Source organism: Coffea arabica, chromosome 10e, assembly GCF_036785885.1.
Source record: "Coffea arabica cultivar ET-39 chromosome 10e, Coffea Arabica ET-39 HiFi, whole genome shotgun sequence".
In the NCBI taxonomy this organism is placed as follows: domain Eukaryota; kingdom Viridiplantae; phylum Streptophyta; class Magnoliopsida; order Gentianales; family Rubiaceae; genus Coffea; species Coffea arabica.
Window position 1 is genome coordinate 46,557,658 of NC_092328.1, and position 24,835 is coordinate 46,582,492.

Genomic DNA, 24,835 nt, shown 5'->3' on the forward strand with positions numbered 1-24,835 from the left:
ACATTACTAGTATACAACTTCTAATGCTTACTAAAGTATCATATCAAAATTATTGATCGAAATAATTGAGAAAAGATGATTCTCCACTCACCCAAGTCTTCTTTTGTTTTTTGTTCTTTATTATGTGATTGATTAGATGAGCAACTGATTAGCAAAAGCAAGACCAAACAGATAATTACCTACTAATCTTACAATGAATCTAAAAAAGCTTACTCAAAAAAAGGTTTAGGGAAAAACAAAAGGCATTATATATCCCTCCTCCTCGTACAAGATCAATAATGTCTGATAGTTGGCGCTCAAAAAGACTTGGTACAATGACTCTCGTTACTCTACAGTCCTATACCAGTGGCTCTGTAAAAATTGTCCAATTTCCCTGAAGACGTTAATACACTCTGTATCAGGAACTGGGTAAAAACAAAAGGATCCCTCATTAGTTACTGCAAAATTCGGCCGTTAGCATGTAGTGGAAGCAATGTTCAGCTGCCATTCGATTCTTCGGGAAGTTCCTGCATGACACAAATCTCAATCCTTACATGTCAATGTTAAAACTTATCAAAAAGAAGCAGCAGATTGACCACCAACATTTACCTGAACTTCCTGTTGAAGAAGTTCTTCGAGTTGTACCCTTATATTGGAGAAGGAAGGTCTGTTCTCGGGTATCGCTTCCCAACATCTTTGCATCATATTTAAGAGCTTTGGATGCGCATCCTTGGGAAGCTCAGGCCGAAGACCCTAGAGGGAACATACATCGAGTCAATTCGACATTAACAAAAAAAAAAAAGTAACTTCTAGGAAGAAATGGTAAAAATAGTACTCCTTACATGAAATGGAAAAAGACTGTTATCTCGCTAAGGGAATTAAAAAAAAATTGCAAGGCACTTAGAGACGAGACAATTGTTCCGAAAAAAAAAAATTAATTTTACCATCTTGATTGTGTTGCCACACTCTCTGAGGAACAGTCTTATCAAAGCGCTCTATTCAACCAAAGGAGGTATAGCGACTATTACTCGCAACCAAAGGAGGTACATCACTGAGTGTCATGTTAACATTTCTTTACATCTTGTTACTTCAACTTCCATTAACAAAGTACTTGCAGTTCACAACTACCTCACTTCCACCAAAATGAATTGTCTCAATTTATGGTTTGCCCCAAGATTAATGTCCAGATTCCCAAAACTGAAAAGTTTTATCAGCAACCCTTCCTTTGTAAGTACTTTGTGGATCAGTGAGACTAGCCCATCCCCCATGTTTCCCATCTCATACCTAATTATCTAACATGACGACCTTACATGTTCTCCTATTCATCCACATACCATTCTAATTTTCCAACTATTACTTGATATACTTGCCTAGCCAATATAAAATACCAATTTTGGAACTCCAGGAAAAACATTATCACGAACTTATGATGTATCTTGCATCAAGCCAGCTCTTATGCATCACTCGCATTTCAGTGCTACAACTGACATAGTCAACCAACATAAGTCGCCTAATGTATCATTGTAAGAAATGAATCATGTTGTAAACCTGTCTGACTCCCAAGGCAGCTTGAAGGGGTGTCATGGTGTTGTATGGAATCTGCAGATACAGCAAACTGATTGTAAATCTTCAAAGAGAAGACCGATCCAATGAAGTTAAAATTTTCTATAAAGCATGATAAAACTCAGAGCACCTTGGACGTCACGAGCTCCCAAAGAACAATCGCAAAACTAAATACATCTGCCTTCTGATCATATGGCTGGTGGTTTATAACCTGCAAACAAGCAGATCGAATTTAAGCAAAACGAGCAGTTCAGCGTAAGAGAGAAACAGACAAATAAAGCAACTCCCGGTAGTTACTACTTATTAGGCCATTGAAGTAACATGAACAATCTACTAGAGGAGTAAAAGTCAAGGGAATAATGGAGTGTAGAAATTCTTTTCCAGGCAATGGATATATAACCATTTCAAAGATAAGAAATCACTGGCAGTAGGCATATGTTAAATCTTGTCTCACGAAGAACTGGAAATACCATAACAATTTGCAATATGGTAGAAAAATTAATTGCACAGAGCAACAGCTTCATTTAAATAGCTATGTGGAAAGGATGGAACCAAATCAAGTCTCTAAAACCACAAGCAGATCAAAAGGATCTCCGGCATGCTTCACACTTTTCAACATGCGTAGTCCAAAGGTATACGCAAAGCTGGAAATGATATATAAACTATAGATGGCTTCATTAGCTTTTTAAAGAACAAGGCAGTCAAACCTCGGGAGCCATCCATCTGTATGTTCCAGTCTCAGCTGTCATCACACCCCCAACAGATTGAAATCGAGCAACACCAAAATCAGCTACCTTAACAACCTTTAAAAAAAAAAAATTAATGATTACTCACATGAGTAATATACTAAGCAGCACGATGAGCAAAACTCCAAGACATGCAAGAGTAAAATAGAATCACTTAAGAACCAGTAAAATGCAATCACCCGATTAGAATGTAAAATAAAACCATTGATGTCCAACAATGATCAGTGTATTCTAGATGCTAAAAGGTGGCAAGACAGCTAATCAAGGGTTCAAGAAACATTAACAAAAAAATCATTCCTGCTAGTTTGAATGCAATCTTTTGGAGAATCTTTACTCAAACCACACATTGTTGGAGTCATAACTCAAAATAGAAGTTTATCACCTTCTAATTTGAATTTCTCTACATTCATATTCAAAGGCAGGTTTGTTTAATCTCTATAAAATGAGTAGATTCCAGGTATTATAATCAGTTTGTTACTTAAAAGACATGCAGGTCTCAGCAAATTAGCAACATCAAATTGGCCCCACAGTTAATCTTTTAGTTACATATTTGTACTGCAATGAATGCAAAAGCATTTGTCTATAGACAAGAGTTTCTTCTAACCTGAATATAATTCTTAGGACATTAAGACAAATTTGGTCATTCTGAAATTAAGGTCAGATCCCAAGAATTTCATACTCCCCCCCCCCCAGCCCCAATTTTTTTTCCTCATGTTATTCATACAAGCAAAAGATGCCTAAAATTTGCACACTGCTGCTATTTCATTTTTAGATTGGAAGTTCACCTAAACTAAATGGGCATCACACAACAACCATCACAGCCATCCCAAAAGAGCATTATATTTATGGCAGTAGAAGAACTTAATTACTTCAAATGATGCAAATATTCATCCAAAGAAACAAGAACGGGCAACACTTGGTCAGAGAAAGACAAGTTTTGACATTGCAGCTGACCAAAAATCTTCACACTCATGTCATAGCCAAAAATATAGCATGTAACTCAGCAAATCTAACATCCAAAAGACAAGAAATTGGCTAGATTAACTCTGGTCCAAAAAAGCTATATTCAAGGACTATCAGTGACCAGGAGAAAAAGCTAAAGATATAAATAGTTTTTTCCACATAGTCAAACATAAGCACCGTATTACTTTATCAAAAAGTGCAAAATAGAATTCCATTCAGATAATAGTGCTAAAGGGAAGAATTGAATAAGCAAGAGCATTTTGCATTGGGTGAAAGTAATTTTGAATCACATCCACTCCCTAGGGTGTCACTCTCAGAGTCATATCAAAGGAATAAGTATCGTGAAGCCATCAAAAGCTGACCAGCTATATGGTTGGTAAGATCATCAGATACTAACAATAGGGACTTTACAACTACACAAACTGCTAATTGATTTTTTAAAAATTTATTTTCCATGACAAACGCACAAATACCTCCACTATCTCCCCCCCCCCCCTTCCCTCACTCCCCACTGGGCATAACAAATCCTCCTCCTGATAGGAAATCAAAAACAAGTATCAGGATTTAACTGAAAAAGTTTTTTTTTTTTTGGGTCTACAGCCATCATCAAAAGAATCCAATTGGCACATTCAAACTACTTACTTTGGCACTATCCATCAGCAAATTTGCTGTCTTTAGATCCCTGTGGATAATGTTGTTTAGATGCAAGTATTCCATTCCCTTGCAGACATCGATGGCAAACTTCAGCAGCTGTGGGAGCTTCAACACAATATGGTTCTTGTGCAAATATTCATAGAGGCTCCCCCCAGGCATGAATTCTTCACACAGCAGCAGGAGTTATGTCAACAAGTTACATAAGCATTCCAACAAGGATATAAGTTAACTTAGTTATCTAATATGCAAAACTACAAAATGATGTATAGACGCCACTCAAGCAACACATAATACTTAAAGAGACACGATGAAGATGAAAAAACCATATGCAATAGACGGAGTATCTTAACATAAGTGTCTAAGTTCCATACATACAAGATAGCAATTGAATTTTCAAAACAACCAAAAAGAAAACATCTTTATTCACTTAATTAAGAACCAACTATGATTAGATCCTTTTTTTTCATTTTCTTCGAGTACAGTTAGAAAATGTAAGCAATGGCAGAAGATAAACAAGACATGAATATAAATATTAGTCAGTCCCAAAGCCATGTACCTGTAACTATCCAAAAATTAGGAGATTTTGTACATGCACCAATAAAACGAACAACATTTTTATGCTGAACTTGCCTGCACTCAAATAAACATGTAGAATTAGTCAAATTGGTAACAACTTTTGCTTTGGACATTGTAAATGAAATTGAATCATCAAAATACATCTGCACCCATGCAATTTAGCTAATTGAAGAACAACACAAGATGGCATCTTCCTAGTTTTGAGAAGGGTGTATCAAACAAAGAAACAATGTCATAGGTTTCTAAAGAAACCTGCCTGAGGATATAACAGTGCCGTAATTACAAACTGCAATGTGCGCCAAAAATTTTTAACTGCCTAACTACTTCAAAGGCAGGAAAAGCATGCATGACTTTCTTTGTTTTTCCTTTCAGATCCCTTATTACTACCAGCTTAACCTGCTTCATTTCTTACTCAGTTACATGCAAATTTTCAACTCAAAACTTAACAAATTGCTAAGCAAAAGAGTTTGGTCATTCAAGCTTTCATTTAAACCTCAAGTCAACCACGTTGAATAATACAAAGCTTAAATCCTACCTCGACATGGGTAAGATAACATTAGCGTTCATACTTAAGCCCCAACCCAACTGAAGCCCCCAACCTTTAGATAAAGAAGTTACTACAAGTTTTAGTAACAATTTAGGATGTCTTATTGTGGTACGGATGCTTAATTCTTGCAAGACAAAACAGCAAAATAAATTTCTATAATGTAAAGGAGCTATGGAAATTATTTGTAAATACACCACATTTACGAGCTTAAACTGGTTAGTTTGCATCAATGTTGCTTCTCAGGAGAGCTATCTACACAAAGAATAAATGAAAAATATCAACTCATTTTTCATCATTTTATGACCATCCAATGATGCATTGACACACTTTCTGGTGCTACTGTACACAGCCTGTCACTCTTTTTCTAAGCTCAGTCCTCAAAATCTTAATAAGAACTGAAAATAACTTATTGTTGAAAGCGCAAAATTTCAACAGACCAAACTATGACAGGACAGTATTTTGGGGTTTCTCAGCAAAGATTAATCATCAGAGGCTCGCATCAATCACAATCATGTACCTCAAGATAGCCACTTCTTGAGCAAATTCATCCTCTAAGGTGTCATTCAAATGCTCCGATCTGAGAACCTTAATTGCAACATCTTGACCTTTATAAACTCCTCGATACCTTTTGCTCAATTGCAGTTGAGAGTGAGTGACAGAAAAAAGAAAAAAAGAAACAGGAAATATCTTTTCTGTTTTCTTGGCTTCCAATCTATGCATATAGGAAAAAATGGTCAACTCACAGGTCTCCACACGACCCCGATGCAATTTTCTCCCCTATTTTGAGCAATCTTGTATCTATTTCCCAATCAACAGGCTTTGCTTCCACAGGTAAAGCTTTTTCCACAGCATGCTTGGAATGTGTAGAGCCAGACCAAGATCCCTATGGCAGTCAGAACAGGGCATTGTTTTAATTTGATTTTCACAAAGAGGTAACAAAAAGCATAGGTATCATGTTTTAACAAGTGGGCACATATCACAAGTAGTGACAACAAAAGAATAACAATATCATCACAAGGAAATTGAATTACCAAATTTCTAGCTATTGCTTTTCTCATTTCTTCAGTCAAGCCTTCTGTATCCTGACCACAAGATTGCAAAGTCAGCAACATTTTGACTCAGCAGAGATCCCTGTCATACAAGAAATATAATCACAATGCTCCTTATATGAAGATTTAACATGTCCCATGAGAATGAACTCATCCATATTGATAACTCAAGAGATACTGATGCTGTGTTACAAGAATGGTTCTCCCTCTCCGTTGTCATACCCCGCAAATCATGAAGCTTTAGTGGTCAGCAATGAACAGAAAAACCAACATTAAGAAGTTTCACATGATAAACACATTGTACATGCAGCTTAAGGATACATCAATTATCACTTGTCCAAAAACCAAAAGATGTAGTACCTATAAATGAAATATGGGAAATATTTAACAAAGGAATGGCATCAGCATAACAGGTTCAACCAAGCAATCTTCCAGCGCATTGAGTCTAGAATATTAGCTAAAATGTTAAAACTGAAATCACAGTTACCTCAGCAGGCCATCCATCCACCACAAAAACATCTAAAGAGTAGCCATCAGTTGTGGAAAACACATGAGCTTCACGGATGTTAAGCCCAATATCAGAAAGCAAAGCTGAAAGCTGGAAAGAGGGACACAAAGTTTAAAGTCATTACAAAATGTTTATCAGCAAAATCAAAGCAACCATATCCAGTGCCTAATGCCTATAGCAATTTTCTCAGATGAAACGTATGGTTACCCATTTATATCTTATATCCAGTAGATATAGTAAGCATGATTAACCCGTAAGACTTTTCAGCCATTCCAACAAATTTATGCTAATATTATACAGTACCATTCTCATTAACCCTGAAATACGGTAGTATGTCGCAAAGTTTCTAGGACTGTTTGGCCCACTAAGCATACTAGGGATACCACAATTACACAGCACCAATTCCCCTTCGTACAAAACACTTGACAAACAATGATATAAGACATATTAGAACAAGATAAATACGAATTCTAATAATCATTTAAATGCACCAAAAAGAAATATTATGTGCAACATTCCAAAACAAAACTAAATGATATTACATCATGTATCATATAATGCATATGTTTGATTCTTACATTCAGGGACTGGTGGGCACGTGAGACTTCAGTAACAAAAGAAAAGTGTAACCCTAATAGTATCAGAGTTCAAAATTGCAGCATATATGGCTATTTTATGAGAACTAGATACTTAGCTTAATGTGTCCCTCGTATATGCAAATAGATTTGCATTATTTTCTTTCGGTTAATATCAATCAGTTATTTCAACTTCCTAGTCCTAATATTACTATGGTTTATTAGGAAAAAAATGCAATAATGCATGTATACTTGACTCAATATACAAAGGTTTTTGTTGCTTAGAAGAGCAGGACAATCAAGTTCACTACTTTCACTTTTGGAGGCTTAGAACCTCCGGAATGTCAAATATTAGCATTGATATCATGCATATTTGGAAAAGTTAGTGTTGAACTTAAAATATAACAAAAATCTTTTTGAAATTCATCAACCATAAGCTTATGAGGCAAAATGGAGAACTAAAAGATTCCATAGCCATACTACACCAATTTCTTCAATTGATAAATTATCTCATTCAAGCATTAACCTGACTGAGGAGCTTGGGCTTGTCAACAGTTGAAAATATTACTTCATGGATTGGTATATGTGAAACGTCCTGCCTGCACTACAGAAAAGCAATCAAATAACACAAAAATCCTTGGAGTAGAAGTCTAGTATCATTTTATCCATATGCTTAAACAGCTAAGGCCAGTGAGACTGTGGGCAAAAGAAAACACACCAAAATATTTGATAATGTCAAAAGACACTGAAGATTGCATTTCATAATGAAAAATAAATGTTCTGAAAAGTGAAAGTTGTGCCTGGGACCAGACTTCCCATTTATATAATTGATAGTGTTAGACACAAAAGCTTTCATCTAAAAGCATCCCAATATGATGATGGAGCAGGCTAGTCACACCAATACCTTGCTACATAACAATTACCAATGACTATGACCCACATATGAAAGAAAGCATCGCCGGAAGCTACAAATCAGATTTGGGATCAAAGAAGCCCAGTAAATAAGGGAGACAAATTAGCTATTTGCGCACATAACAAAAACCAATAGGTCATATACAAGGTCCCCTTTCAATATGCAGACCTTGTAACAATTACCGCAAGGGCACCATTGGATAAAAATTGCAAAAATGAACGAGCCAAAACTCCAAAAAATTAATCTTTCTTCAACATAGAGAGATTCACAGATGAACAGAAATATACTTTAAATCCCTTAAACTCCAAAATTTATTATGGGTAGACTAAAAAGTATTTTGGTTCATGTAACAAGGCAAGAATCGAAATCTTCCTTTTGGAACTGGTGCACATGTCGAAAGCTTTCACATCATTAATTCATCTGGCATAGAATTGTAATGATGGACAGTTCCTAACTCAAAAGTAATCATAATATAATATTAAATGAAGTGTTAGAAATAATTTTTTGACAAAATTTTGTTCTTTTCATCATTAACACTACTTCTTTTAGCTTCATAATTAATGCATTTGCCACCTTATGTTCCAAAATCTTTTACCATACGTTACCTGAACATGGTAAGTTTCTGTTTTTCTTTTTTTTTCATCAGTCCCAAAAAATTCTCCCAATGTTTTGATATTCTGTCATTCCACCGAGAAACTAACCAATACAGCCCAGTAGAATCCAACTCATCTCATCCGTAGTTAGATCAATCTTAAAAAGTTAACCAACAGACAGGAAAGCAAAGTAAATAAAGTTCGCTTAGAAACTACCTTCTGGTAAAATCTTCAGCTGGTGTTGCCCTCTCCATCTCATTGGGATACTTTCTAACATCCAAGTTTAGGTCCTCAAGCTTACAGCAAGGTTCAAAGTCATTCACAGAATTCCTGTTCTAATTTCAGTAAATGAAAAAAGCCAAAGAAAATCGGGGGAAAGGGGTGAAGTGCAACACACATAGACAAAATGCAATCTTGTTGGATGAAACAAACTGCAAGGCAAGTATTACATATCTATCATCCAATAACAAAAACATTGAAGTGTAAGACATGTCAACTCTTACGAATATGCTCAATCAACTGAAACAATAAAACCATAATAGCAGTTTAAACACACCTATCATGCAGTTGCAACTTCCCGTCATTATCATCACTACCAGGTGGCTTTGCATTTGGATAAACACTTAAGATTTGTCGATCCTCAGTATCATCTCCCTTGGTCCAAAAATTCTTTCCAGAGTAATGGAGGGCAGCAAGAACATGAAAATAAGAGACAAGGGATAAGACTTGAAAAAATTAACCAAATCAAACAGGGAATTTGTCGCTGCTGTCATTGCAACAAGGTGAAAGACTACTAAAGAGAGAGAGTTGGGGCAAAAGTCCAAGGATCACCAAGGGAAAGCATGAAAATAAGATCACTACAACTAAGAAGAGAGAGAGGTACATATGTCACATTTAATTCTTCTTTGTAAACAATCTTCAAAATTAAAGTAAATAACTCTTTATTTAGGTTTATGTTATAGATAGAAAAACGATTTAAGACCCCAACTGGAAGAAACAAAGAAAAAGTAGACTTTAGTTTTACATTTAAAAAAAAAATCTCCAGTGAGAAGGGATTGAAGTAGCATTTCAGCATTTCAAAGTTACTCTCACACTCATTTTGTGTGATTTTTGTGCTTTCTTGTGACAAGCGAGATTAAAGAACGTGGCAAACATCATAAAAATTTTCATGGATACCCTTCACTTTGTATTTTCAAATGATTGGTATATGTGGCACTTTCAACAGTAACAGTAGTTATTGCACCATAATGGTATTTTCTTATACAATTTCACCAAAGTCTTAACAAATCCTTCAGATTAAGGTACTTAAACTGCAAAATCTACCACATACTGCAAAAGTAGAGTTCAATCCAGCGTCAAGCATATGTAATATTCTAACTACTCAGATACATCATATTGACACAGATTAAAGAATTGTCATATATTGTGTCTCTTTGGGTAGAAAACTGGTAAAAATGAGATCGATAACATTATAGATAGTGCAAAGTATCACAATCAATAGTTCGAGCACTGAGAGTGGAATTATAGCCCTCATTAAATCAAGGGATGTAGTTCAACCAAAAAATGGGAATTAAAGACCATGCCAAACATTAAAGGAAACAAATAGAAGGGTGATGCTTACCAACCACAAGTGAAAAACAAGAGAGCAACACATCTGACAAGCAGTGTTACCTCTAAAAACCGAATATGGAAAACGGGACAATTTTCAGGATCTCTTGCCATAGAAAGAAGCTTCTGATGCAGCAATACATCTTCCACTCTATCCATATTAATGTCCAATCCATAGCTAGAAACAACAAAAGCACAAGAAAGTCAATAAATTCCTTAGACGACAACTCTTATTCTCTTAGACCAGAAGAATGCCTTCATGCTCTTGGTGACCATCATTTAGAACCCTTCCCAATATCGGTACTTCGGTACTTCATAAAATCACAATTTCAACACCCAATGTAAATGAAAAAAATTTAGCAACTCATGTTTCCAAAAACTTGATACACACATACACCATAATCTAAAAGAGAGTATAACAGAAATCCATAAGCCGCATCATATAACATTCTAAACAAAGATAAGACAATCACAAACCATTTAGGCTAGTTCAAATAGACACCAACTTCTACAGCAAAAGCACACACATGGCCAAGCCATAAAACAAGTCAATATCTATCTAACTAAGATGAACAAAATAATATCTTTATAAAGTTCAATAATTGTTAAGTAATGCCAATTATCACCTTTTGCATTTTATACAGATGACACACTAGGCTATATTTGAACAGCTTCGTTGCCACATTACTACAAAATGTCGAAAACGAATTCAACCCCAAAACTGCCTTTCGCATCACAATTAAGCAGCAATCAGCCACAATTCAACAATTCCAATTTTCAAAAATTACAAAAAAAAAAAAGAAGGGAGAAGGAGAATAAAAACAACAATACTAATCCAAAACAGAAAACCGAAACCAATTCCACACAAGCATTGCATAAATACTTTTAAAAAAATCTCCACATAACACCCGCACTATGTGTCAGTGTGTGACTGCGTGTACCCTTATAAACACTAAAAAAAGAAGTTGAACAAGCTAAAGAAAAAGCATTAATTCATGAAACAACTAAAAATAAAGAAGAAAAATACCTAGCAGGCAAGCTGTTGAAGTGAACATCTAGCTGCTCCCGCAACTCCGGATTAGAAACCGCCTCATCATTTCCGCTCTCCACTAACCGATTGTAAACATCATTTCTTATATCATAAGTTCCGAAACCACCAAAACTCCTCGCCGGTGAAGAGCTCTCACCGACTCCTTCTACCAAATCCATATACAGTTTTAAAAAATTAAAAAAACAAAAAAAAAGGAAAAACCTCCTTTTCTTCAAATTTCTATACGCATATTAGCTCAAATTTGCTATTTTCGAATAAATTCTTTTTACATATCTGTTGCGTGGGAAAATTCATCACCAGTTGAGGCTTATGCTAAGGAAGAAGAAGACTGAGGTGAGGATCTCTGTTGACGGGTAGAGTGGGAAAGAGTTAGAGAGTAAAGAAAGGGGAAGGAGGGGGTGGGATGAAATTTTAGTAAAAGCAGAGGGTATTTCTGTCATAGCATAGTTTTGATGTAAGAAAGTTGAGGGCATTTTTGTCAGGATAGTTTTGACGTAACAAGAAAATGGAGGTCTTTTCCCGGTTTTGTCCCGGTAGGACGAGTGGTTTGTGGGGTAAATAATTTATGTGTTTTTAAAGGTGCAGTAGTGCGTGAGAGAGGAAACGAGACCACGAGGCGTCATTTTAATTCTTCATTCTTTTTTTTTTATTGTATTAAAAAAGTGGATAGGGATAGGATTGAAGGCACATCACATAGGTACGGTTTTTGCCAACAGCCCACGGGACTGTTGGTAACCCAAAAGACATCTTAAATCTTGGAAAGGTGCGAGGTCAATGGTTCAATCCTTGCCTCTCATCAAAATTTATCATAATTTGTGGCGATTTTAATTGATCTTTATCGATGGAATCTATACTTACATCGAGTCTCATTCTCCTCCCCCTAGATTAGGCTAGATTAGATTATAGAAAATTTATCGTTGCGCAAAAAAAAAAAAAAAAAGAAAAACTATGTTTTTTTTTTTTGGGATAGTTTTTGTGATTGTGTTGGATATGTTTCTAATGTATGGTGCATGTGGCCTTTTATGAATTTGGACAATAAGATGCTTTCTTGATGATTTGAAAGGGCACTACGGAATTTAAGGTACAAAAAGTTTGAAGTCATTTGAAGAATGGATAATGTTGGTGGAAAAAAGCATAATGTTTGTTTGGAGTGTAATAAAATTTGGTAAAGTTGAGAATTTAAGTCACAGAATTTGATCGATTTCGTCAAGCTATGCTTGGACTTGGCTTGATGATTTGACGTTGAGATAAAGATTCCTTTTACGTTTGTTTACTGTGTTTGGACTTGGCTTGATGATTTGACACAGAGATAAAAATTCGACCTATGTTTGTTTACTTGAGTGGAGTTGAAATTGAAATACTAGTTCAATTGATTATTCACAGCATGAAATAGATGTAATAAAATTGAAATTTATAACGATCAACTAGGTTAACAAACTCGCAAGTTATTTGGGTCCGATCGTGCTATGTACTTGAGTAGTTCGAGTCAAACTTGGCCGAAGTTTAGGCCTAATTAAGTCCCAAGCACAAGTAAACCGAAGTTGAATTCTAATGTTTAGATAGTAAATTATTTGAGATAATTTTATGAAAAAATACTGTAATATTTTTTTAATGTGAAATATATGAGATAAAAAAGATGATTGAAAAATGCGTTGATAGTGCAAGTAAGTCAGTGTGTGTAAATAATGTAGAAATAACGTGTAATCCAAACAGTGTAGCTACAACGTCTTCTTTTTAGCCACGAGGGAGTGACGGAGTTTTACCTAAAAAGTTATGATTTTGTATACGTAGTAGTAGAGTGGTAAATTTCAATGGATGTCTCTTTTCCTTTTTATCTTTTTTCACATGTAGGTAATAAAAATTTCAAATATTACTGGTAATAGAACATAAACCAAAGTGCAAATATTTTTAACTATGTAGAATTCTACATAGTTGGTTTACCACTAATATAAAAGTTTCTGAGAAAGTAAAGCTGAATGGATTGAGGTTCAATAATTAAAGTCACAGGCAACGTTATGGAATTGAAAGTGGAAAATTAAAGAGCTCATAAAAATCTTGAATTCATTGGCAATTATTACGTAGTCAGGCGGCAGTTTTGTTTGGAAATGCTTATGATGATATCACCCGCCGCCGTTTCTACACCCAAAACCGCGTTCCAAAAATTTGTGTATAAAATAAAAAATATATGTATATAAATATAAGCTTCTAAAAATAAAAATTACGTATAAATTTACTTTCTTTCATTCGTTTACTGCAAACAATCTTAGGTCATGCTTGGATTGCTTGTTTCTGTCGGAAAATATTGTCGTTTTCCGTGATCACATTTCCCTATCACATTTTTCTCTCACATATATCGAATCACTACAGTAATTTTTCCATGAAAAATAACGGAAAATGTAATCCAAACACAACTTTAGCATGTAAATAATAATATGTTCATTCCACCACACTATGCACCTCATTGTTTAAATGATTAGTTAGTACATAAAAGAGACTTAGTGCATGTTTGATAACATAAAAAAGTGCTGAAACTGAATTCATTCAGACATTCAGATGTTGTGGGTGTTTGATAAATAAAAATTCACCTGCTGAACTTATTAAGTGGTGCTGAATTTGTATGTATTTTTTTCAGCACAAGAATCGTAGCTGAATGCTTAATTTGATAAGAATCAAGAGATTTACTTCAACTACTTTATTTTATCTACCAAATATATCCCTGTTTGTTAATCACATTCAAAATCCTTATTTAATTAAACAACCTAATATTTCTTATTCAAAATCCTTATATAATTAAACAAAACAACCTGATATTCTCTATTCAAAAATTTTTTTTAACAATAGTATTTTTTTGCAGTAATTTTCATCCACAAACATTTATATTTTGATTTTTTTTTGTGCAGATAAATATTATTTATGTGATGCAGCTTATCCACACACACGTGGCTTTATGACACCATATCGAAATATTAAATATTGGTTGTCTGATTTTCGAAATGCTTCTCGTCCAAGATCAAAAGAAGAACGCTTTAACCAAGCACATGCAAGATTGAGAAATGTAATTAAACGTGCTTTTGGAGTATTAAAAACTCATTTTCCCATTCTCAAAACGATGAAACCATACCCTTTTCCCACACAAAGAAATATTGTCATTGTATGAATTGCTCTTCACAATCATTGTCATTTTCATACCTAACAATTTTAAATTAATTAAATCATAGGTTCTATTTCCTTTTTGGATTAAAAGATAGAAAGACAAAATTGTACAATTTAGCTTATTAAGTATTAAGTTATGAATATTTATCAAACAGTATAAATAGATTCAGCATTAAGATTCAGGCATTCATATATCTCTTTTCAGTGCTTAAAATTCAGCAAATTAATTATTTAAGTATTCAGAATTTGGAATTCAGATTCAGTGTTATCAAACGGAGCCTTAATTGTTCAATAATTTAATGGGTAAGATGCAGCTTATCGCGGATAAATACCACATCTTAAAGCATTTTCAATTATTGTTATTTTTTTAAGTAGGGGAGGAGTGAGATTTGAGAATCGAAGAGGGAAAAGAGGAATTAGAACTCAGGACCTCAACTTTAACAACTAAATCAGGGCTTCCTTGATTAAAAATAAAAAAAATGTCTTCAATTGATTAAATTTGTGAAATTGCCCTTTAAATTCTAGAAATCCTAAGGTTACTGATGTGGATCTTTCATGCTAAGTTGGCACATTGGAAAAATATCAGTAAATATAAACTATATTCAATTTTGAGAAATAACATATTGGCATATTGATATGGGAATAACATTATGGAAAATTGAATTAGAGAATTCAAGTGATACAAACTCCTATAAAATAGTGAAAATTTTATGAACTTAGTTATTATGCAAGTTTCTTAAACACACACACACAGAAACACACATATAGAAGAATTTTCCTTCACCAAAAGCAGAAAAATTAGGAAAAAAACTCAAAGAAGTTTAAATTCGACCTATCGAAGGCGATGGTAAGGTTTAGCCATTCTGTTTTTTTTTTTTTTTTTTTGGAAGGGGAAAAAAGGGTTTGGCCATTCTAGTGGTACAAAATGGTGACTGAGTTTATAAGGACCCTTAATTTGTTTAATTAATTTCTAGGATGTGTCCAGAGTCTTTAAACTATTGGACCAAACATAGAGCCATCACCAAATAAAAATTTGGACCCAAGTTTTAGGCATCACCAAATCAAATATTTCATCATTTATGTCACAATCTCGGAGTACTATTTTGTGCTTAACCACGTAATAGTTAGTGACCTGCAGATCAAATGGAGTTGGTAGCATATTTTTATATGATCTAATGCATGATAATAAATCCGAGGATAAGGCATATACCTTTTGCGAAGTTTATCCTTTGATCTAGTTAAAGTCATCAATAAGGACAAGTGATGAGTATTTGTTACTAACAAAGGAATTATATATCTCTCTACTTTTTGTATCTTTCAAGGTAACTCAATCTCCAAACTTTGTTACTAAATATGAGATTCTTCCCACAAGTAATATATAATTAGAATGTGAAGGAACATATAAAAAAGCTTAGGATGCGTTAAGTATGAAAACTGAAATCTGAAGTTGGAATCTGAATTCATTAAGTCGTTAAATTGTGAAGTACTAAACACTAACTGATAAGTGAATAATTTATCATTTATTTTTAGGAGTAAATTTTGTCTAAAAAACTCAGTGCCACTTAAATAATTCAAATATTCAATTTTTAGTTATCAAATGTGTTGAATATGTTAAGATCTGAATCCACTAATTGCTAAATTGAGTAATCAAATAGGATTTTAGTTAAAGAACATTTTTCGTAGAACCAGTAGAACCAAAAGGTAGACAAGAAATATCGTCCAACAAATTTGCTCAACTCATTTGATAGTAAAACGTTTAGAAAAGTCCAAATTAAATCTGCCAAACCAATTTCGTCCACGCACTAGAGTAATGCACGGAATTTCTAGATACACTTCATTTAAAATTTAGAGTAAATGTTATATATATATATATATTGTCAGTCAATGTATACATTATCACAGTTAGATTAATGACGCATAAGTTAAATTTGAATTTTAAATTCATGTCAAGTTTAGTTGTCATGTATCTAATATTAGTAGTGCATATACTGTCAGTTTATATAAAATTAATCCTAAAAGTTATAGTATCAACTAGACAAATGCAACATTCCAAATTTCAAACTTTGTCCTCATTGAAAACGATAAATTCTCTATGTATCAAAACCGATGTTTAAGCTATACTAAACTTGTCTCCAGAACAGATACTAAGTTGTACAGTGTAATTTTTATATTTTTGCAACTCTATTAAACCTAATAATGTTTTAGATCAGATAACATGTTCTATGTATTTTCTACCATTAATACAACTATCTTTATTAAGCAAATCGTGATGGACGATTTTCACCTGGTTTATTAATGGATTTTTCTAACGAATATCCACTGGGCACTCACTAACACATCTAACATTCACCTAAACTATCATATATATACATATACTAACAATTATTACCTTCCCTTACATTTACATACTTTTCCTATTTAATCTTACATATCCTCTCTTGTATTTATTTACTTTCTCTAATTAATTTTACATTTCCAAAGATATCACACCTGAAATATATCTTAACAAGTATCCTATGGGCACCTGTTAAATAGACCCTTTATTAATAATATTGGCTTCTGTTTTATAAAAAAAAAAAAAAAAAAACTTGTATCCAAGTATTAACTAATGTCCAAAAGAAGAAAATTCCAAAACTGTACCATATATATAATAAAACAGAGCCAATAACGAGATGCTACCAAAAGATGCCTGCGTTACCAAAGAAACGACTTGACTTCTCCTATAAAAATAACGAGACCTGAATTCTAATTAAAGTTGGAGATTATCCAATTAATTGGACTGAAAATCCTTTTTGCATATTAACAATTTCTGCCCTTGGAATTGTGATTCACTATTTTCTTTTGTGACAACTGTTTTTCAAAGAAACTAAGATAGCATTATGAGTTCAGTAAAGAGGAAATGCAGGGTAGAAACAAGAATTCATGGGCCTATAGTCATTTTCTATTTGATAAAATGAGTGATTCACATCACTATGGAGATATAGTTGATTATTTAGTGGTCATATAGATGATATTGGATTGGTGAAATATTAGCGATATATCTAATGTAATGAAATTACCACTCAATTATCAAATATTGATTTAATGATCATCTTAATAACATGTATTAAGTCAAAGATCAATAGCAGATTACTTAAGAGATATCCACGCGCGCGTATTCTGAAGAATATTATAAGACCTCACTTTTGGTATCATATGCATCAAATTTGACAATGGAAGGCATATACTAGATATATGTGTACACACACAGACACATGGATGCACGCACACACATATACATACATACAAATATATATACATTTATATATACACACACATACATACACATATATGTGTGTATATGTGCGTATGTATTTTTTAATATTTCGTTGTCACTCTTTAAACTATTCTGTAAACACACACATAGACACACAGACACACAGACACACACGTACACATGCACATATACACAAACAAATATATGTATGTGTATATGTGTATGTATGTATGCATTTTCTAGTAAAGTATTTCTTCTACTAAATAGAAGCCCACTAGATGCTTCACTGTCACTCTTGAAATTATACTAGACCAAACCATTGAGGATCTTCTTCTTTCTGCTCGTGTTCACACTGGTTCATTTTGTGAATGAAAACCCTGTGTCCATGAACCATACCTTTAATCAATTAAATTTGACATCTACTACTTCAAAAGCCATTTTCTGCTTCTTTGATGGAGGAATAAAACTAAAAATAACTGCAATTCCACTTCTGGATAATGACAGATAAAAGTGGAAGGCTGGTGCGACAAATCGATGCTGAACATAATTGATCAGATTTCATTCTCACGAGTACTGTTTTCGCTTTATAAGATACTACTGCCCCATGTGTTTATTAAAAAGATCATTGTCACCCTTAGAACTCAGAACTGTGAATCCGCAGGTGATTTGACATATGCGGGCTTATAGTTGATAGGCATGGCCATTAATGGGATTTTCTTGAAGGTTTGGATCAACATTTGAAAAGGGTTTTACCTCTGTAGTAACATCTATCATACTCTAATCCTAAGAAAAAGAGGTTTTTTTGTTTTTTTACCTGTTTTCTTGAATAAAATTGTTACAAGGGAGGGGCAAGTAATAGAGGGCAGAAGAATTGAACCTTGTTCAGGGATGAAACGTAAAGGCTCTTAATTCCTAATATATTCGACTCCCAATATGATATCTTGGTACATATGCTGTACAACCAAATCATACAAGTTGTTAACACTTTAAGCATGAACTTTGAGTGTGTGTGTGTGTGTGTTAAAATTGGAGATTGCAGCTCTAAATTTTGCTATTAAGTGAATGACTATTCCAATAAGATATATCGAACGTAGAGTTGATATCTTGGGTGAGTTTACTACTACTACTTCCCTGCTTCCACTAATTGAGTTAATACATATGCTTGAAAACTGCAATCAACAAAAATTTGTTAAACTGCTATTTGTACCTCGTGTCATAATATGTACAAGTAAGCTTAAAAGTTCTTCGCACAAGGACTGATTCCTAGGATAAAATTTCATTTGAGATTTAGCCAATTAAAGGGAAAAAAGTTTTAAAAAATGAAAAAAAAAAAAAACTTTCGAGATGTTAACTTTTTATGGTTCATCACAACAGTTCATTCTCTTTAAAGGTAAATATGAGGGGGGAAAACGAAGAGAAGAGAAGTAAATTTATCTATCTAAATCCAAAAATGGATGTGAAAAAAAGGAAAGAAGGGTCCATGGTAAAAGCAGCCACTAGTTGATTAGTGCATGCACCTTTCAACTCATGGAACAAGGGTTTTAGATGGCCTAAAGGTCCTCACATCACGCCCACAATGTCCTCTCAGGGTGCCATGGGGCGCTGTTGTTCTCATATTCTTCTGAACAATAATTGCATTTTATCCAAAACTTATCCTTATTTGGGGGACCCTGCACTAGACACAACCCACTAAATAATCAAATGATATTCCCTTTGATAGGATGCGTAATTATTGTTGATAAATTTATAAATATTTTTCCTTGATTTTGGTCAAATATTGTATTAATTAGTAGATTTTACTCATATTTAGTTATTAGTGTTAATTATAGATAAGTGAAGCAAAAAAATAGTTAAAGGAGGCAATTTTTCGGAAGATTATGAACCAATTTGGCATGGCACGGTCAATACATGCTGTCAAGTCTGGGAGGCTCGGGATTTTTCTTGCCTGTGGGGATTTCTTAGTTCGAGTTGAACTCCGTGCAGATTTTGACCGAAAATTTAGAAAATATCTTTATTAGTTATAGTATTTGATTAGGAAACAAGGGATATTATCTTTTGTAGTTTTCCCTTTCCAATTAGGAAAGGTACTTTATTTCTTTAATAGGTACAATTTAGGAGATAAAATAGGAAGAGGGTCCGCTGGCTATATTAGTAGAGTAGTACTTCCGAGGAAAAACAAGGAACTTTGGCTCGTGATTGATTAGTCTTGGCAGGAACAAGAAACAAAAGGCTATGTTCCTTTTTGGTTTCTTATCGTCGAATGTTCATGAAACTTTTGTCAATGAAATTGTTTGAATTATTCCCAACGATGAGCGGCTAATTTCTTATTCTAGTCAAAGGGTAACAAAGGATTTAGTTCAACTACAACTGCGAGATCTAATTATTTTTATTTGTTTCTTTTATTCGTTAATATTCGTATATTTTCTGATTTAACTTCTCATAACTGTTTTATTATTTGAATATCAAGGGCCCGATATTTAATTCAACCTAACAATTTATTACCAATTAAGACAGTTAAATTCGTAATTATTTAATTATTTTAAATTAGTGGCGACTAGCACGATTGGTTTCGTGTTAGGAAAACATATAGTCTAATTTAAATAAACCCTGATAGCGTGCTTTATTGATTAGAACAAGGTTTTTTTAGTTTTTAATATAATCAAGAAATTAAATTCTATGGGCGTACCTAGTATTGTTTCTTAGTTAGGAGAATATTAACGGGTGTACCTTAATTATCGAAAAAGTAAGAAAAAATTGATTGTCATCACTTGTTTGGCAATTATAACCTGTTTATTAACAAATAGATGAAATAATTATTGCATCAATGAACAGTTGTATGAACTACTTCTGAAGTTATTTCCTTGGTTAGAGTTTGTTTATTATTGATTTAAAGTTAATCTATTTCAGTGTAATTATTTTTATTTACGGTAATTATTTATTTTAATTTCAATTTCTCATACCTCCGATTTGATTTTTGCTTGGAAGGAAATAAATCATCCAGTCTCTAAGGAGACGACCTTATTCACCGTTATATCTAAATTTAAGTTTTTAGAGTAGAATTTTTAATTTTGGTGGTTTGACATCCATCAAATTTTAGCACCATTGTTGGGAACTGGTGCCTTTTCGATTTATTTTCTTCAAAATTTTTATTTTTATTTTTCTTTTTTTTTTAAACTAATCTATGACTGCTAATATTTAATATTTTGATAATAGATTGGATTTTATTCTTAGGAGGGTTAATGAGATTCGTGTCTCTTCTAATGATCAATATTTAGATACACTAATCTTTCTTGTGAAAAAATTGGATGTTGCAATTTGTGAAATTTGTTATGTTTTGAATCATGCAAATCGCAACGAATTTTCTGTGCCACACCCTGTCTCACACCCTATCTCACTTCTTCTAATCTTGCCAAGTGTCCCTTGATAAACCAAACTCTCAAACAACCCAATCCGAACCATGTTAAATTGATTAATCGATTACCTGGGTAGAGAAACTCAATCTCTATAACCAAAACCGAATAAAATAAAACTATCTCACAAAATCACAATTTATTTAGGGAAAAAAGCCCTAAAACTCAGTTTAACATCTGGCCTCTCGTCATTTTCTTCATCATCTTCACCATTATCTTCCAAAAATCACTCACAATTCACACACACAAATTGATGATCCGTTGCACACAAATTGTTCAAACTTGAAATAGACAAATTGATGATCCGGGTTAGACTATCTTTCTCACGCCCACAAACACTCCCGCAGTAGACTATCTTTCTCCCCCATTCACACACATAAATTTTGCAGACTAAAATCTAGCAGGAAAATTCAAGATTTTTTAGAGGAACCCAAGTTTTATTTTCCTTTTTCCTTGGTGGGTTTCTTCGAATACCAGATCTTCTTGTAGAAATATATTTAGTTTTAGTGTAAATTTGTACTGGGTAATGGGTACACAATTCTTTAGAACTATGGGAGAAGTAACAGTCACAATTCTTTAGGCTGTGGAGTTGTTGGCGGTGCATTCTGGAGGGAAGCCCTGAGGAAAACATTTGGCATCTGTACAATAATTGTATATCATGTAATTCTGCTGCACCCATTTCAATCTGGCTTGACTAGAGGCATCAAGTTCCTGAGAGAACCATGGCTTTGTGGAGTTTGATCCACAAGAAGATTTCCCAGAGCTCCATACACAAGCATTGGCCTTGAAATTTCTCAAGGAAGCAGTAAAGGGAGACTGTGACCAGTCAGTCTTGACAAGGCCGCCTCTTGTGGCCCAGTCTTCTGCATCCCGTAGACTAGCGTATACCTTCATCGGTTGGTTCTTCGGATATGGAATCCCCCTTGCTTCCAAATTCTAGTGCGGGAAAAATCTTCAAATACCAGATCTTCTTGGTGGGTTTATTCAAAATTGCGCAACGGAAGTTCAACTGGGTTTGTTTCAACGGTGAAAATGATGACGAGAGGACAGATGTTAAACTGAGTTTTAGGGATTTTTCCCTTGATAAATTGTGATTTTGTGAGATAGTTTTTATTTTAATCGGTTTTGGTTATAGAGATTAAGTTTCTCTGCCCGGTTAATCGATTAATCAATTTAACATGGTTCGGGTTGGGTTGTTTGAGAGTTTAGTTTATCAAGAGACACTTGACAAGATTAGAAGATGTGAGACAGAATATGACACAGAAGATCCGTTGCGCATTCAAACAACAAGTGCCCCGTATTTCAAGATGATATGAGTACTCCAATTAATACTTTTGGAGCTTTCCCAACCCTGTCTCAAATGTGGTATAACCCTTATTCAATCATGTATAATCAAGAATGGTGAAATAACTCCAACTTTAATTATGCAGCAAGGTCAATAGGTTTTCAATAGCAACAATCATCATCCACGTCAGGTATGTCTTTTGAAAAAATTATTGAATTACTAGATACTAACACATATCGATTTCAACAGGAGACATATCGATTTCAACAGAAGACAAAAATAAGAATTAGAAATCTGGCGGATCAAATGTGTCCATTAGCATCTATAGTGAGGCAATTGGCTTCTCCAATTTGTGAAAAATTGCCATCACTGACCATTATCAACCTGAAAAAAGATGAGAGCGTAATTATCCCAACAAGTGATAAAGAACTACAAGATTCTCAAGAAGAAGGATCTAAAAATGCAGTTGAAAAGAAAGAAATGAGACTCCAACATTAAATTGCTCTTGTGAACAAATCCAGTGAACAATTCTCAAATGTTGTGACACCTCCCTTATTTCCTAACCAACATTCTCCTAACTCTTATTCTGTGATTTCTATTACGGAGATTGATTTTGTTATACCAAAAATTTTTGAGTTTCATAGGAGGAGGAATAAATTAGAAATTGCAATGACCAAATATCTTGAATTGATAATTACTCATGATGGAGGAGTGAGTGAAGAATTAAAATCATTACTTACTTGTTTTGAACCATCTACTAGTCAATAAAAGAAAATAACTCATATGCTTAAAGATTACTCTATTTACGAAAGTTATCAGGATTACATAGAGAATGAAACATTGAAACGAACTATACGATTTTATCCTCCTTGAACAAACATGATAATATCTAATAAAAAATATTAAAGAAAAGCGCTTATTGAGAAGCAATCTAATTAATTTTTAGTTTATTTTTATTACTTTTATTTTAGATTTCTTGTATTTTATGCGTTAAATTTTAATTTTGTTGTTTTAGTAGACAAAAGACTACTACGAGACAAGGCGCACCTATGCCTAACTAACTCATTAGTTGTAAAGACGTGTTTAAAAATTTTAGAAGATTACTGGACAACAAGACGTGCCCATATTTATGAGTTGTGATGGCATTGATGAGTTGAAAATGTTTAATCAAAAGATTCCTTATATTTTAGGCATGCCCGCATCTAAAATGATTGAAGAATTTGGTGGCTACTTTGCTTCCATTGGTTTCACCCCACCTTTTGCTCCACATCCTTAGCAGTGAGCTAGGTGCCCTCCTCCATGTGCAAGAAAGTTTCATTGTCCCTTTTACTTCATCTTTTGATATTTATTTCTTACATTGGGAACAATGTAAGGATCAGATGTGAGGAAATAGTATACTAGTAAAGTGCAAGTGTAACCATTATGACATTTTTGTTGAAATTTTTGTTCGAAATTTTCGAATTTTATCCAATTTTTTGTCAAATTTTGTGTATTTTTGTGGTTATTCCTGATAATCAGTGGCTAGAGTCTCAAATCTGACTATTGTTAAGGTTTATGAACTAATGTGTTAAGTATGATGTGGTAATATCTAAATGTGTCTCTCTAGTCAATATTTGAGATTTTGTAACTTTTACAATTTTTGGTTAAATTTTTTAGGCATTGTAAATATTCTTTTGGTATTTTTCATGTAAATTGGTTCAACTATTAATCTCAGTTCTCTACATTTAGAAAATGAAGTGGACTTGTGTGATTTTAATTTTATTTTGGTACTTATTTGTGAATTATATTTGGCTATACTACACTAGTTATCATTATCTAGTAACTGAAAATTTTCACCACAAGTGTCGACTTTCGAGTCAAAAAATAATGATAGTCATGAGTATGTGGATCTTAAATAATGAGAGTTGAGTAATGGGACTCTTTCATTTGATAGATGTTAGAGTTTGCATCAAAAAATTTGAATGGCTAACGATTAAGGATTTTTCCCTTGAAAAGAAAACAAACCTTAAGTGTAGGGATATTTTAGAAAAGAAAAAAAAAAGTTGTGCTAATAGTGAAAAGTGAAAAAGTGCATATGAAAGTAAGAGTATGTGAATAGTTATGTTAGCCTGCTGATCCAAGAGTTTTAAGATTGAGATTTTATTTAATAGTCAAACCATTTGCTAAGGAATGATAATTGAGTATTTTATATTCTTAAATTAGTTAGTCGAAAATTAGAAGAGTCCCTAGTTTTAAAAGTTAATCAGAAAGATATTTCTTGAAGACTAACCACTAATGCTTGATATATGTATTAATTGTACCTTGGCAATGAGTGACTTAGGCAATGGTCATTGTTTGAACTTGATCGCCTGATTGGTTATTCTCATGCTTGAGTAAGTATGGGGGGAATTGATAGGGTGCGTAATT

At 33.6% G+C, this 24,835-nt stretch overlaps 2 protein-coding genes across 3 annotated transcripts; both read right to left on the minus strand.

Moving 5' to 3' along the window:
• Window positions 1-224: 224 nt before the first annotated feature.
• Window positions 225-11,710, minus strand: LOC113711964 (serine/threonine-protein kinase STY46). 2 transcript variants are annotated; one of them, XM_027235222.2, is made up of 16 exons: window positions 11,302-11,710; window positions 10,338-10,452; window positions 9,223-9,335; window positions 8,883-8,996; window positions 7,687-7,759; window positions 6,565-6,675; window positions 6,060-6,110; window positions 5,772-5,911; window positions 5,546-5,653; window positions 4,462-4,535; window positions 3,894-4,069; window positions 2,250-2,345; window positions 1,673-1,753; window positions 1,528-1,578; window positions 589-732; window positions 225-506 (listed from the first exon to the last, which is right to left on the minus strand). In XM_027235222.2, the coding sequence occupies exons 1-16, from the start codon at window positions 11,481-11,483 to the stop codon at window positions 477-479; spliced, it is 1,659 nt and encodes a 552-aa protein (XP_027091023.1). In that variant the 5' UTR covers window positions 11,484-11,710; the 3' UTR covers window positions 225-476. The 2 variants fall into 2 exon arrangements, with proteins under 2 accessions (XP_027091023.1, XP_027091024.1); XM_027235223.2 differs by lacking the exon at window positions 11,302-11,710 and having other exon boundaries at window positions 10,288-10,445.
• A 10,010-nt stretch (window positions 11,711-21,720) lies between these two features.
• Window positions 21,721-22,038, minus strand: LOC113711578 (xyloglucan endotransglucosylase/hydrolase protein 22-like). The gene has a single exon (XM_027234736.1). It carries the CDS (start codon window positions 22,036-22,038, stop codon window positions 21,721-21,723), a length of 318 nt encoding a protein of 105 aa, XP_027090537.1.
• Window positions 22,039-24,835: the final 2,797 nt, after the last annotated feature.